This window comes from Porites lutea, chromosome 7 (assembly GCF_958299795.1).
Source record: "Porites lutea chromosome 7, jaPorLute2.1, whole genome shotgun sequence".
In the NCBI taxonomy this organism is placed as follows: domain Eukaryota; kingdom Metazoa; phylum Cnidaria; class Anthozoa; order Scleractinia; family Poritidae; genus Porites; species Porites lutea.
Genome location: NC_133207.1, coordinates 17813666 through 17830431, shown reverse-complemented (window position 1 = coordinate 17830431; position 16766 = coordinate 17813666). Strand labels below are relative to the sequence as shown.

The following is a 16766-nucleotide window of genomic DNA, read 5'->3' as shown; positions in this document are numbered from 1 at the left end:
AACATTACCCTAGTCACGTCACGGGGACCATCACGGGACCTGATAGGCTAGAAATTTCTCCTTTCTTATGACCTTCCTCACTAGAATCCGTAGGGTAATCCGTCAAAATTTTTGGCTTTTACCTTAAATAGGACAAAAGAAATTTTGCTTATTAAAGTCTACCCTTTAGACCGCAGTATCGGCCGACATGATTGCGTGACTGTAAGAATTTGTTTGTGTTAGTTCTATTTTCAGCCGATTCCAGCCAATGAAAATGCTTACAGGTATTATAAAAATGTCAGGTGCGTGACAGTGAATTCAACAGTGAATGGAAGATTTGACTGGAAAATTTTCATGTTGATGAGGAAGAGGAGGCTTTTTTCTAGAGAGATAATGGCAAAGTTTTTACTTCTTCAGTGTGCTAGACGTTTGCTCTCGCGATTGTCTCTGGAGAATATTCTGAAGAGAGTTTCCTGCTGTAATGTAAGTATTGAAAGCTAATCCGTTTTTAACGTGAAATGTAAGCTTAATAAAACGGGCTGTACGAAAAGTTTTGAACACAAAACCCTTAGCTTTACGTGCTTCTAATTTCAACGTCCAAGGGCACCCAACGACGATCTCCTCCTAAATACATTGAAAACACTTTTTAGGCTATCCAGAGTACTTTTACATATTTAGAAAAGCATTCTAAGTGGCGCTGTAAAATTTGTAGCTGTTCGGTCATCCTACGCTGCTTGATTATTATTTTCCCGAAAATTTTTGATGAAATTTGACGCATTACAAAGATGAGACATTTTCTAATTCCTTCCTCCATAACATTTGAATCCGAAAATTTTAGATTTCCTTTTTTTCTACGAAAAATAGCCTAACTAATAACTTGGGAAGTAGAATGAAAAAGAAAAATCGTAGGGAAAATCGTAGGGAATTTATTAGATAAACTTCAAAAATTGTACATGAATGGAACGGTTATCTGGAAATTTTTAGCCGTCCTCAAGTAATAGAAAATTTTAGGCAATATTTGCTTCTTCGAACAGATATGAATATATATTTTACAGAAAACAGTCGTTAGGTGCCCCTGATCATCGTGGACCTCGGTGGCACTTTTCGAAGCTTCTAATAGTAATATATTCTCGAGTCTTCTTCGAGGGTTACTAAAATGAGTGTTTCGTCAGTTTCATCCTCAGTATTAATTTCAATAACACCATAATCTTTTATGGAGTTATGATGTGATTATGAAAGTGCTCTTAAGGTCATTCCTCTGAAATGGAATCTTCAGTGAGATTTTTGTCAGTTAACTTACCTATTGATTGTTTTAAAAGCTTATGTCTTATAATAGAAACTCAAATTTGGAAACAAAACCTGCGGGTCCCCATATTCGTTTGGTCACAGCAGTCTGTAAGAATCCCTTTCACGAATTTCAAAAAATAGCACTGTGATTACACAGGGCCCGCACAGGTCCCCCCCCCCCCCCCCCCCCCACACACACACACACACTTTTTGAGAAAATAATATTAATAAAATTATGAAATTCACATTTTCAAATAAAAGGAATCTTTAATGGAATATTTAAAAAGAATATTAGACTAGCAGACCTCGCCAAAGCATCCAAATTTATGATTGGTCCATTTCAATCCTATATCATATGGTAAGCCGGCCTCAAAACGACAAAACTGCACTTAGTCGTAGACTTCTGCATTTTCTCCTGAGCCAGGTGATGTAGTATATACTCAAACAATAGAGTCTTTTTTATTAAGGTTCTTAAATCTGCACAGAGCTATGATTTCTTAAAACAAACCTCGATGACATTGTAGACAACATAAAGAAGTTTCAGGAATTACCTCAGCAAAGCATGATAAATGAAATTATCACGATCTGCAAGCTTCTGCTGGTAAATCCTGTAACTGTCACAGCAGGAAAAGGTCCTTTTTGGCAGCTAGAAGGTTTAAGAACATGGCTCTGTTCAACAATGACTAAAGAAAGGCTCTAATATAACAGCTTCAAGGAGAGAACGGACAAACTTTAGAACTAAATGAAACATGCAAAAATTATGATGCTGCTGTGCATGGTTACACTTTTTTTGTTACTTATATTCCTTTCTAGTTTTAAAAAAAATGATTAATCGAGTTCTAACTGTATTAAAAAATGTTGAGTCGGCACCAGGTAAACCATTTTTAAAGTCCACAACCCCACAACCCCCCCCGGCCCCCCCCTTCCAACTACACTTCAAAAGAGGTGGATCCCCCCCACACACACACACATGGGAAACTGCTCCGTGGGCCCTGTTATATACCACTGACCTAAACTTTAATACATCTCAAGTTGGAGGGTGTGTCAGAGATGAGAGGATGAGGGGACGATAGTATATTGTCCTCTTCATACTATACATTAAAATATTAACGGTGAGTTAATAATCAGTTTAACGGATATATAAAGCGAGCTTTGTTTATCATATAATATTATTTTTTGTAATAAGATGTAGAGTTACAGTTGTAAAGATTACACCACCAGGTATACTTCTCCAGACTCGTACCCATGCAGTCACTATGCATGTATTTTCGGGGTGAGAGAAGATTGGGGGTTAGGTTGAGGCGTGCGTCCCTTTCTATGACACCCTGCACGCGGCTTAACCTAACCCCCAATTCTCTCACCCCCAAAACACATAAATAGCGGCTGGGTACGAGTCTTATACTTCGTCTAGTCTTTTAAACAATAGTTGTAGCCAGGTTCAGGCTTTGCATCCCCTTAAGCTTATTTCAAATTTACTAATGAGAGATGGATGCATGATGGAGACAAGGATTTAAGGCCAATTGTTTACCAGTGTTTGAGGCAGGCATTGATGTAATCCTCTTGTATGAGATTTGATCTAACACAGCGAGAATTATATATATTATGGCTGTTTTTGAAAGACACTGGTTGGTGGTCCAGCCAGTGTTTGAACCTGGGAGTTATAGACTGGCACTCATATACCCGAGCTAACCTGAAGTAGGCAGCTCTGCATGATAACTCAAATATGTTTAAACTCCTATATTTCTGCTTTTTTTTTTCACACAGGCATTTTACAAACATACATCACCTGACCAGGCTTTGCCTTATTTTTAGTGGTATCATATCGTGTGTAACAGGTGCTTCTAATACCCATACCTGCAACTGCAACTGTGGTGACAGGTACAGCTATGGCAAACTCCTTGATGGCCATCACAATAACAGCTGCCAACCCAAAAGAGCTGGTCAATTGAAGTTCACTGATGGTAGATTGTTTGTCTGCACTGGAAATGAATGGAAAGCCCTGCAGTACGTGAATGAATCTTCCACTACTCCCAATGTTTCTTATAGATCAAAAGCTCCCAATGTTCCTTATAGATCAAAAGCTCCCAATGTACGTGTTCCTTATGGATCAAAAGCTAAGCCAGGTTTCTCATGCAAAGATATCAAGACCAAAAATGGCAAACAAAATGGCATCTATTGGATAAGATTGAGTGGTAATATTTGTTTACATTTTTTACCCTGTCCATATATATGAAGCGTGTTGTGACAACTTGGACCACTAAGACCCTTAATTAATAAGACCCAATTACTCAAAAACAAGGAGTGTCCAAACTAATTGATAACAATTATTGAATATATTGTCAATCTGTAAAATCTCAAACTTCCCCAGAGGGAATTAACTATTGTTTTGGCAGCCAATCATGATCACCAGTTGGATGTTTCCACTTAGCTAAATAGTATGTTAATTTTGATACACAGTTTTGTGTTTCTGTTTAGCACTTGTAAAATCTAAAGTGACTCGATCTCCCTGTTCCTATGATTGATAATAATTATGATCATTTTTGCATTACATGCATGCTTTTGTTGAGGAAGGCCATGGATAAATTTAGGGGCTCCGTGATTGTCCTCACCCGTTTAGGGATCTTAGGGGACTTTGTTGTGAATTAAGACACCCATCTATTTCTGCATGTTCCAGTGAATTCTAAAACAGCATTGCATTTTGTAAAACTAATACGAAATAAAAATGTACTTTTAATTAACAATACAACCTCCATGTGGGGCCACCCCTCCTGATTGACCACACCCCATCGGCAAACACCTCCAAAACACAGAAAATTTCTTAGCCAAAAATCTGTGGTTGCACAGTTGATCTAAACATAAGTATATAAGTGACTGCTACCACTTTTTGTGACGACAGTTTTATAGTTTGTGGCACTAAACATATCAAAATGTTTGCAATGTATCATTCCAGAAAATATCCATGTTGCCCCCCATGGATGTTTTTTCGGTTTGAATGCCCTGGAAACTGCCTCTGGAAATTCCAGTTTAGCTTCATACTCTTGCTTAAAAATCTTGGCCTTCAAGACCCGCCCTCCCCTTTAGAATTTCCAATGACCCCTTGGGGTGGATATGGGGTATGTAAATTTACATATCTTTCTTATTTCTTTTTATTTCTTGACCAAATTTGGCAAATTGACTTTGATTGCATGTTGAACAGGTAATCTTACGGTTTTGTTTATATCATCTGAAAGAGAATTAGAGGGGGAGTAAAACGCTGAAAACCTTTTCTCGCTACGACATGTAGAAGCCGAGTTATGGGACTTTAAAGATATTGTATTTCACCACCAGAACCATACTTTCCTTAAAAAACGAACCCTTTGATTTAGTTTTTACATTTTTTGGCAAAATAAGCTGATTTTCTGGTACTTTTTTTTTGATGTAAAGTTTTTATAGTTGCTCAAAATCGTATCATTTTAGATTTTCGTTTTTTGACTCAATCGCTAATTTGGGCAAAACAAAAATGATCACATGGCATTTATGACGTCACAGAACTGTTTTCTTAATTTTTGTGCAGTTAATAATTTTCAACAGTTTCTTTTTCCTTTAGCTTTCGACAATAATGTTCATGTTTAAATTAAATAGCAGTGGTGACAGGACAATAAAACGTTTAAATTTAGACTCATTTTACAAGGGGGGTACTCCTTTTTTACAGTATGAATTCATCCACAAAATGTTATTTCTGAGCTCATTTTGAGATATTGGAAAAATTTTTTCAGCTTTCAGCTCCCCTTGAATAGTTCTTTCAAAGTTGGTATAACAGATAGGAAGATTCTAAAGTTTAAAATTTAGTTATGAATGACGTCAGCAATTGTGACATCATATTTTGACATTTTGATGTCAAAATATATACCAACTTGATTGGCTCAATATTTTGTACTTTCAGGCTAAGTTTGGTAAGGAAGGAGTTAGAGCCAACAAAGTTATTGTAAATTAACAAAAATTTGCGACACGTTATGAGCAATTTGGGGGGTGGTTTGACCCCAGCGTGATACTGTAAATGGTAACAAACCCCCAAAAATTGTTGTAATAAAAAGCCATCACCACTTTCATAGTAAAGTCCACTCCTGTGGCAGCTCCAGTCCTGGACCGGTTGGTGGGCCAGCTCTGTAGAGCCCTGAGGTGGTGGGCTGCATACCCATCTCTTGCCCCTCCTTCAGATCTGCCATAATACACTCCCCAGAGGTGAAAGGAAAGTATTTCTACAATGTTTTGTCTCGAGAAACTGGCAGCGCAATCATGCATAACTAATACACAAGACAGTGAAAATTACATGACTGCAAAATGGTATGAAAAATCATTAACAGTTTTTGATCCTCTGTTTATTTGCAGATAAGGAAACATCTTTTCCAGTTTACTGTGATATGGTTGCTGGAGGTTAGTACAAGTGTGTTCACGGTCATCGATTATTTAAAACATACAAGTTGTTTACCTATGAATTACCTTAAATTAGAGATCTGAAAGTTCTTGAAAACTTGTTAAACATTATAATGAAATTTCGATTGTTTTTGGAATCAGAGTACACACCTTAAAATTTCCAGCCTCTGAAACATTAGAGGAACAGAACTCAGAAAAACATTTGCTTTTTTCCCTGAAATTGAGGTTTAATACCAAGGTAATGAACCCTCGCCATATGGTTTTATGGTCTAGCTGCAGCCCAAAGAGTTGCAAAATTTCAACCATTTCCTTATTGCTATAGCGTCCCCGGAAAGGATACATGCCGCCGGGCCTTTTGTTTCAGAGATCAAGGAATTAAGTGAACCCACAAAATGAGTTAGTAGCCTTGTGTACCAACACGAGCAGAACAGAAAATGGAGGCTCTGTCTGGGCCCTTAAGACCTAAAGGAAGCCTTTCCGAGAGAACATCATGCCATTTTAACCCCAGAGGAGATCCTTCTATAACTGGCTGCTATTAAGTATTCTCTATAGTTAATGCATGTTGTGGGTACTGTAATGTAGTCCTGGACAAAGAATCTGCAGCTACTGCGACACGTTTAACTCTCCATTTGGGAAATATAGATTCAAGCACAAGGAGTCCCAAATATCTTAAAATTTCTTCCAGACCACTGTAGTTCACACATTCTAAAGATGTGGTGAAGAGGGCGCAATGGAGTGACATGAAACGGTGCAAAGACACCGGGCTTCAATTAAACTTACCTATTCTTTGTGAAAAATGGTCTACAAAAGTCGCAGCCCTTCCAGGATATACCCCCTGCCTGCCAACCCTCAAGAACTTCAAACCTTACTAAGGTGACAAACTGCATGGTTCCTTAAATTTCTTACCCTAACTTGAGTACATTAAAATATTCCATGCTCTTAATTATTAGCTTTTGAAAGAGGAAAACTGATTCAAATGGTACCCAGCACATCAAGAGGCCTTCAATAAGATCAAGGACTCTATTTGCAGCAAATTCACTCTCGGGCGTTATTACGTTGATCCAAAGAAATAGACGTTTCTTCAAGTTGATGGCCTTGCATGACAAAATGACGGCGTTGAACTCATGATACAAGATTGCAAACATTCAGTTGTCTTAGCCATTAAAGCCCTTACAGAAAGGCATTAGGTACAGGGGCGTAGCTACCTGTACGCACGGTACGCACGTGCGTACCTGAAAAACTCGTGCACGAAAAAAGATATATAAGGGGTGGACCATTTGATTTTTGATGGGGGGATTGTGCAAATCCCAAAAAAATATCGAGCATATGTTTCTGGTTAAAAAAAAATTTCTTGCAGAATTCTTAAGAAGGAAAAAAAAATCGAGCAGCCTTAACCTGGGCGTGGCAAAGGATTTTGCGTGATGCGTGACGGCCGCAAAAGTAGCTGTGAGTCACATGATACAGGACTGGGCATCACATTTTTTGATGCGTGAATTAGTATTTTGCAAGCGCGACGCATGATTTACCAATTAGATTTCCTATTAAAGTGAACCCTCTGATCTAGAAGGATATTATGATTCAAAGATATTCATGCATTCAGATTCCCACCCTAACAGTTGTCACGTGCAGGTATTTTTGTAACAAAATAAGATTTACTTTATAGAAAAGGAAATGGGACAAACAAGAGTAAAGGCAGGCCACATTTAATTGGTGCAGGGTTCAAAATATACAAAGAATGTGAAACGGATGCGCTGGATATGTGCATGAGACAAAAGACGATCAAATAGATGGAAGAGCATTTTTTCCCTCTGGGTCATTCGTGTTTTTGCAGAGTTCTATTACTTTTGTGTTCATTGCCTATTTTCAAGCCAAGAAAATAATAGTAAACAGTCTGTAGCACATAAATTAAAACGTAATTGTTTTAATTATTTAGGCATTGAAATATTGTAATTTTATAGATCATGTACCTATATAAAAGATGATTCAAAGGGGTCAACTACCAATCTGATTTTCTCACCTATTGACAACTGCAGTGACAAATGTTTATTTAACAATGTCTTTGATAAACCACAAGCTGGCACAATTGAGCCTTAAGAATAATAACAGTTTAAAATTTTCTTTATATTAATGAACAAGGTTGTCTTCAACATCCTGTACATCTGCATATCTAGCCAAATTTAAATGTAAGGTGCAAAGCTTTAATAGCTATTTGCAACACTCTCATCTCCAGAGGGTGCAATCCTTTTGGTCAGCACCTGGAATTGATACCCCTGGCTGGTCCCAATTTTTGAGCATGTGCAGAGCACTCATTCTGCAGTTTTCAGGCAATCAGATTTGGCTGGTGGCTGGTGATGGTCAAGTTATTAAACTTCAAAATTTGTGTTTTAAATTTCCATTAAAAAAAATATCATGCAAGGACAGGGAGATTAAAAAAAAAATCCTGCAGGGCTGGAGCAATAAAAAAAATATCTAGCAGTCTAGAAATCCTGCAACCCCCCCATCAAAAATCAAATGGTCCACCCCTAATGAATAAATAATACAAAATAAAAAGTAAATTCTAAAAAGAAAGCAAAATATCTTAAGATAATTATTTTAAGAGCACAGTTTGCCTTAATTCATTCAACTCTGTCTGTTTCTTTGAAATATATTTTTTTTCTAAAACAACGGACTTTTTTTTCTCTCCACCCAAATGTCGGTTTTCAGAGAAACGAATTAATTCATTAATGGACCGAATCTTGAAAAACATATACCTGTATATCTAGCGAAAAGATGGCAGGCGTTGTTACTAAAAACGTGTTCGGATTCCTAACCGTTTACGCACATCGATAAATCCTGGGAGCAACGACGAAAGCGACGGTGACGGCGACGGCAATGAGCCCAATAAGCAAATGAAAAACTAACCTGAGATCAGGCTCTATTTTCTTTTGGCTTTGTAAATATACATTCCGGCGGGCATGGTGAAACGAAAAGAGAGCCTGATACAAACCTTCTACGAAACGTCTGCCGCCCACTTTTTTGATTGATTGACATTTGCTGAATCAGCCAACCAAAATTACTTCCGTTGCTTGTTTTTCTAGTATGCAAATTTTTCACGCGTGGGAAAAATGCAGACTGGCTGACTTAAAAAATAGCTTTTTTCTGTTAATCAAAAGGCACCTTGTTAGCAGTCAACAACTTGCAGAGGGATTCAACTCCGCGATACACTCACTTTCCGTAAATAAAGCAAATCCTGAGAAGATATGAACAACCATATGAATTTTCTTAATTTCCATGGCACATATTAAGGCATATTTTCCTACCATAAGACCATAAAACAATAAAAAAGACAGCAAAATCGATCCTTGCGAAAATCCTTGACATCTTGCGGACCCAAAAGTGGTATTTTTTTTTTTTGTATGATCAAGTTAAACTCTATCTTAAAAACCAGGCCGTACAGATCGAGAGCGTCCTTTCCAAGAATGTTTATTCTGAAATTAGAGCAGGATATGAAACCAGACCAACTGCACAAGCGAGATTTGAAGAACAGTTTCCTGATATATGCCTTGATCTGCTTGATTGGCACGATATTTATAAATTGCCTTTTAATGTTCTCATAGACACCAAATCCAGAGAATTCCAGTATAGAATTTTAAACAGGTACTTGACAACAAATTATTTTCTTCATAAAATTGGTCTAGCATATTCACCATTATGTACATTTTGTAAACAAGAGAGCGAATCCCTTGAGCATTTGTTAATTATATGTTCCTGTACTAAGAGCTTCTGGTCGGACTTTATTACTTGGAGTAATCAATTAAACATATCCTTAAGAGACCTTTCAGACAGCGATATACTTTTTGGATTTTGGCAAAGGAAAGAAGACTACTTGTTTATTAATCACATGTTAGTCTTAGCGAAGCAACATATTTATGAATGTCGTAACAAATGTACTTATCCTTCCTTTACAATTTTTTTTAAATAAAGTCAGTTATGTTCATCAGTTAGAAAAGAAACTTATGAATTCAAATAACAAAGTTGCCGATCAGGAAAGTAAATGGGAAAAGTTTCAGCTATTCTGCCGTGGTAGTCAGAATTAAAATGCAAAAAAAACTTATATCCTATTTTATAGTAGTAATTGTACCTAAACAGTCTTTGTGTCAGCCATTATGTATAGTAGGAAGTGTATTTTGTGTACTTGTAGTAGTATTTTATTAGTATAGATGTAGTAGTGCTTGTGCAAAAGAATAAAGAAAAAAAAAAAGAAAAAAAAATCGATCCTTCTCTTCGCCGACGGCGGACCATTCACGAAAACGACCTCGCGGGGAATAAGAGCTTTCAACTTCCGGCGTTTCCGACAGCCAATCAGATCTTGTGGCATTGTTCTAACAGCCAATCAGCGTTACGGCCAAAATCTGGCCGTAAGGAGCACAAACGTGAGAGAGTTTGTATCAGGCCCAATTTCAGCGGTAGCCGTTAGAGAGAATGTATGAGAACCGCTCAAATTGGGCCTGATCTCAGGTTAATGAAAAACAACAAATTTTGCACTTCCTGCGCGCTTAATCTTTACAACCTGTACAAACACAACCGTAAATTTCCTTTTGCGTGGTTGTTTGGAGGAATTAAACACAGGGACAAATTCAGTTACTTCTCTGAGTCCGAGCTTGGGTGCGGTCCCCAAGATTCCATAAGGAAGTTCACCTACATATCTGCCATTTTAAGAGAGTTGAGCTATAGCTAGGGATGTTTTGGTTGCCCTCGCCGTCTTCGTTGCTAAGGCGCCCTATATTCATGAAAGTGGCAGTTCCATTTTGGCTTTACTACAAACTCGAATGATCAAATGCGGAAAAGTATCCGGATAAGTTGAACAAATTGTTTACTCTACAAAACATTGCTAATTTACCAGGCATGAGATTTACTTTAGATTTCGGATTCAAAATCTATTGAGACTTGACCAAATCGGCACCTTTTCAATTCGGATTCACGCGCTATATCTTCTTGAAAACGACGAAACGAACCCAATAACGAAATAAAGTGACTAATCCGGAAACATGAGTGTGTAGCCTTATTGTATGATAGATGATTGACGTGCATCAGTCAATGGACCCAAACACCCGACAAAGTATAAGTTGCTAATGTCATTTCATATGCAGAAAAAAACTCTTAGGCTTACAACGTAACCACGTCTTTAATCAAGGAAGTTTTTTTGGAGAGGGGGGCGGGGGAAGTGCAAAGCGATTTGGAGAATTGTGCGTACCTCTGAAAAAGTCCTGGCTACGACCCAGAGATATGCTAACATCGAAAGACAGTTGCTGATAGCTGTCTATAGCTGTGCGAAATTCTGCACATACGTATAATAATTAATGGCCGCAGATTCACTGTCCACATTATATGAGCCTCTTGAGAGCATCCACCTAAAACACCTGACAGTGGGGATCTTTAATTTACACTCCAAAAGACATGCATTATAGATCGTTTTCACTGTCACGCAACAAAAAAATAAATTGGAAACCGTCCAGTGGAAGAAGCCAAGAAAATGAAATGTTATAAAAGACTACTAGATAAACAATTTGCCAAGTCTCAGGTCTTTGTGGCCCACAGTTTCTGAGTTATTTGCCGAAATGTTTCACGCACCTTTGTAGAGCTTTGTATGGAGACGCCATATTGGTGTACAGTTTTGGTGCACCAATATGACGGGGAGTTCACTTTTTCTATAAAAGCTCTTTTCTCTCTTTTATAAACCGCGTCAGTGTTAGCTCAGTCGGTAGAGCGTGTTAACTGCAGAGCGGGAGGTCGCGGGTTTGATTCCTGGGGCAGGACCAATACTCAGGGTCTTAAAATAACCGAGAAATGAAGGTACTCCCTTTGCACTGCAACAGGCTAGACCTTCGCATGGCTCGGATGACCATACGTAAAATGGCGGTCCCGTCTCCAGTTGAAGACGTAAAATATAGTGTCCCCAATTAGTACTTTCGTGCTAAATACATTGACACTCAAATAAAAGTGCATTTTTATTTCTTTTCGCTCGAGAACCAGCATACGTATGCATAAACATATATTCTAATACTTGAAATGGTTATACTACAGAAAATCAAGAGGAGACACTTTTTTCAATGAGGTGAGCATTCCTATTTTGGTGTCACGCACTGTGAAAACTCGGAAGCTCAAATTGCTGTACTTTCGAAAAGAAACATGCTACGGGAATGGAAACTTGTGCAAAAATTTATTGTTTGTTTATCTTCAACCTAGTGTAAATAAGAATTCATAAAACCTCGCTATTTTTTCTTTACAATTTGATGACGTCACTGTGAAAACCATCTATAAAGACATTACTGGCCATCAATGATCAAAGTGTTATGTCTGTATGTTCCTGACTCTCTGGTTTAAAACTTCCCTTTACATCAATGGCTAAACAATAGTTTCATTCAAAGGACATTTTTACCTCAGCAGTCAAGGAACATTTGCTCGCGTGACTTTTGCACTTGTACATTTATTTAATAGTCAATTATTTCCCTCAGTGGTTATTGAAATCCAGGTTTTTATTAATGAAAAAAGTTTAGCCTTCATAGATGAGGGCGCCCTGAAGAATGGACACAAAATAAGTGTTCTCTTACCTCGATGCCCGGGTTTATTTTGAAGCGAATGGTTTAAATCACTTTCATTTTCTCTTTAAAGAAATTCTGCTATCGAAATTCATCTTTAAAATCATTTCTTGACCGCTAAAAAGGCCGAAAAACGTTTAGTCGTGGTTTTGTTTACTCGTGGCTTTGTTGCTAGGTAACTGCAGACACCAAGGGATATGTAACAATTATTGGCCGAAGGCGAAATTAATATTGTTGTTGTTGGGATTATTCAAAAATATTATCTGTGCCTGAGGTGAATAATTGTTTTAGTATATTCACACGAAGTGATCTCAACAGAATCAGAAAGGAAACCATTAAAAAACGATTAGTTTGATTGACGGGTGAATTCATGCGTGAACACGAAGCCGTAAACAGTGGATGCGCAAAAGTTAGATCTTTACAGTATCTTCAAACATGGCAAATGATAGTTTTAATCTTTTGTATCGAGTTTTGTAAGCTTTAGCATCAACGGTTTAAAAAAAACGCCGAAAATTAAAATTACTACCCAATTCTGAGAAGAAAAGTAGAGCTTTATTTGTTTCTGTTAACTGACCGTGAATGAGACAGTTTTCTTTGTCGCTTCTTGCAAATGCTGTCAACAGCGGCTACGATCAAGGTGAGCGTTGTTTATCTCCAATGTTCTTTGCCTAATGTTATACTTTAATCCTTTTTTGCCGCCAAAAATCCCGCGCTTTTCGCTACTAGGGGGCTATAACACATAGCCTAGTAGTAGCTCAACCAATCAGAACGCAGCGTTGATAATAGATCACTAGTTGGATTTTACTAAAACGTCATAGTCCGAGATAGCTAACCAATCAGATTGCTTGAATTACCAAGATCACTGAGTGTGTATATACTAAATTATAAATAGAAATATAGCCAACTTGAGTTTCTGCCTCGCTAAGCGATAACGTGTGTTCGACGCGCGATATGCCAAGTCCGCCAAAATAATAAACCTCGCATGTGCGAGGGCCTTACAGTACTGCCCCCGCTTCGCTTCACGAGGAATGATTTTATATTTTTGCTCTAATTCCCTGTAATCTTATTCTCCATTCAAGTTCGACTTTTTAAACAAGGCTCTTTTAACCTCCTTCACACACTTCTATTATGCAAGCACTTGCTTTCACATTGAAACATTTAAATTGCCACTATCAGGAACGGGTAAAAGTTCAGTACTTTGTTTCTATTTTTCAATATTCTCCACTACTCCTAGGCTGGACCATGGTGTTTAAGGCTGTGGCTGGAGTGGATAAAAACGCTTATAGTTCATACACCTCTGGTCAGACGTCCTCTGAGAAAGTGTTTGCAGCTCTTGAAGTCACTAACAGACACTTCGACCACTACAAAAATAGGATCGTTTTAAAATGGAAAAATTTTGGAGCATCAGAGGTAGTCTCACTAATAAATATAAGTCATGAGTATGAGCATAGTGTTTGATTTTTTGCATTATTAACTAGTGAAAGGTTTTGGGGGTTTAACATTTAGCAATTTTTTTTTAGTTCCTGCTTACCTGTCTAATCTTTGACGCAATAAATCAAAACATTTAATGTAGGCCTTTTTCCTGAATTTGCATTAAAGGTGTGAATTTCCTGGTAAAGTCAGACCTGACCTTTACATTTACATGTATATGTAATACTGACCTTCTCATTGAAGGTCATAGGAGAATTTGACCTTTTGTCTTTTTATAAATTATGCGTAAATATGCACGTGAGTAAGACAAAATCTGAAAGAAACAGTTCTCTGATGTATTATCAAATGACCTACATTGGGAAAACAAAACATACAAGCTACCGAGGTCTATTCCCATCTGTGATTTCAGTAATGAGGAATGAAGTTCTTAGGACTTTCTAGTCTCAGCAAGTCAGTTAATTGGTTAGCAACCCAGCTATTCTCAGCAATTTTCGGAAATTCCTTAGAATAATTAGGATGGAATTATTTCGAATTAACTTATTACTGAACTTTCTTAAATATTCTTGTGTATGTTTCATAAATTATTATCCCACACTAAAACTACACAGTAATGTTAGTAATCTAACGTTGAGTAAAAATCCTGCTTTATCATAGATTAATGTAGCTATATATAGCTTTGTAGACTTGCTGCAGTCAGATTGCACCACGCAAGTCTTGGCAATAATTGTTGCCGTTTGTGTGTGATTTTTTGAAGGCAAGAGTTGTCCTGTATGAAGGAGGAAAGCTGATGAAGGAGTCGAAATTCAACGCCAAGGGATCAGACAAACTCAACTGGTTTTCAATTTCCAGACTGAGTCAGAGCTCCTGGTTTGATCTCAGAAGTCAGCCAAAGAACTACTTTTCTATAGCTGGAGAGCCAACACATGGTCGTCGCTTCTTTATCAACAGGAACTATGGGGGATGTTCAGTTGATAATGGGTGGATGATGGTCGTCACTGGACATATCTGCAGTTGGGAGACTCGTTTCTTGCCTACCAAGAATGTTATACTGTACAGCAAGAAACCTGTTTACACCAACTGGAACGCTTACAGTGAGTAGAAAATACAAGCAAACAAACAGACAACTCCTGTTATATTCTTTGCCCATGTCATGCAAGGACACTGGAAATGGGTGCTGAAGGCGAAGGGAGGTGATAGTGGCCCTAAAGCCAAACGTTCAAACCGTTTTTAATACTCCCCAATATCTAGATGAAAATTATCCTTTCTTGTATCCATACATTTGTTATAGCAAGGCTGGGAAGTTGTTGTTACCTGATCAAATACCCTGTACTGCAGGTGCATTTTTTGTGCGCCGCTGTCTTTACGTATTTCCTTGAACCATGGTAGTCGTCATTAATTCTGGGAAGCCGTTTAGAGAGTATGTTTATAGCGAGTATGCAATGAGGTGAAAGAAGATAATGAAGTCCCCTTGTCTTCTTTCCTCTCCCCCCCCCCCCCCCCTCCTCTCCATTTCAGCTCAACACCCACCCACTATTTTTCCCGCCAACAAAGAGGTATAGATCCTTCCGTTTCTTGCTCGCTCTGTAGTTATTCCTGTGTCATTTAAAGATTCACACGCTGTCAAAACTTTATATATATAAACCGCGTATTTATTTTTAGACTGGTTCAAGAGTGGCCGCCTAGGCCAACGGAAAATGTCATAACAAAATATTTATTTTATGTATTTATTTATTTTTATTTCAGGCAATGTTGGAGTGGCAGATGTTATGGCAGTCTACTTGCGCTGAGGCAACAAGGACGTGCGCCTACCAAGTGAAATCTCGAGGCTGAAGAAGTTTAAAACTGGGGAGGTGTAGTTGTGGGTTTAGCTTTCTATTGCTTGTATTCGTTGAGCCTCGATGCAACGAAAGTGAATAACGAGTTGTTAACAAGACCGAAAAAGCCTGACGTTCATTTTTCTTCTTTCTTTCTTTTTCTCCCTTTTTTACCAAACACGCAGCTAAGTTTGTACATGATAAATAAATAATAAATTAAAAATTTCTATAGCGCTCTTTCCAGATGTGATCAAAAGCGCGTAACAAAAATTTCATATAAAATTAAACACATTATTGAATGGAGAAAAAGTAAAAAATAAAATTTAAAGTGATTCGTTAAAAAGAAAGGTCTTGATTGATTTCTTAAAACTATTTAAGGAAGCAACATTTCTAATATCAGCAGGCAGTTTGTTCGAAAGGGCAGGGGCAGAAGCAGCAAAGGAGCGAGCACCAAGTGTAGGCAGCTGTGTAGGCAGCATTCTGATTAGCATTTTGTGTAGGAGGTAGCAGCAGAGTACTGTTGTTTGAGCGGAGACCGTAAGTAAATTTGGGTTTGACAGTTATAAGTTCACTGATGTAGGGAGGAGAGAGACCGTAAATTAAATAGCCTTGAAAGTGAGAAGCAGGATCTTGAATTGAATTCGCTTTACGACAGGTAGCCAGTGAAGTTGTCGCAGTGCAGGAGTTATATGGCAGAATTTACAAAGGTCAAGAGCAACGCGAGCAGCAGCGTTCTGCACTCTGTAATTTTGAAATTTGACACTGCGGGGGGCCATACATGAGACTATTGCAGTGGTCCAGCCGACTTGTGACAAACGCATGGATAAGAGTTACTAGACAGTCTTGTGACAGGAATTTTCTAATCCTTCTGAGGTTATGCAGATAATAAAATCCAGAACTGCATACTTTGTTGATATGAGTTTCTATAGACAACATCGAATCAAAGCAAGCACCAAGATATCTCACGCAATTCACTGGTTCTATATCCATTATTCCAACTCTTAGAGGGAGCGGTTCGACTTTGCTCAGTTGTTGAGGAGTCCTAATTAGCAGAAATTCCTCCTTCTCATCATTCAGTAATAGACCATCGCTAACCATCTAGCGCCGTACGTCCTCTATACATTTTTCCATTGCGTGAATGGCATCAGTCTGAGATTACAATCCATTAGCTGGTCTAAAGCTTAGATATAACTGAGAATCGTCAGCGTAGCAGTGCGCGTCAGGAAGATGTTGCTCAATGATGTTGAACAACTTTGATGCATAG

At 38.0% G+C, this 16766-nt stretch overlaps 1 protein-coding gene across 1 annotated transcript; it reads left to right on the top strand.

Annotated features, from left to right (window-relative positions):
- The first annotated feature begins 328 nt into the window (after positions 1–328).
- On the top strand, positions 329–15849 carry LOC140944023 (uncharacterized). Its single transcript, XM_073393129.1, has 6 exons — positions 329–462; positions 3031–3458; positions 5635–5679; positions 13492–13667; positions 14443–14779; positions 15432–15849. Coding segments are annotated over exons 1-6 (1032 nt in total). The 5' UTR covers positions 329–460; the 3' UTR covers positions 15476–15849.
- The last annotated feature ends 917 nt before the right edge of the window (positions 15850–16766 follow it).

Coding starts and splice junctions, on each gene's coding strand:
- LOC140944023 (XM_073393129.1), top strand. Junction 5,680..13,491: donor CTGTGATATGGTTGCTGGAG/GTTAGTACAAGT, acceptor CACTACTCCTAG/GCTGGACCATGGTGTTTAAG. Junction 14,780..15,431: donor CACCAACTGGAACGCTTACA/GTGAGTAGAAAA, acceptor TTTTTATTTCAG/GCAATGTTGGAGTGGCAGAT.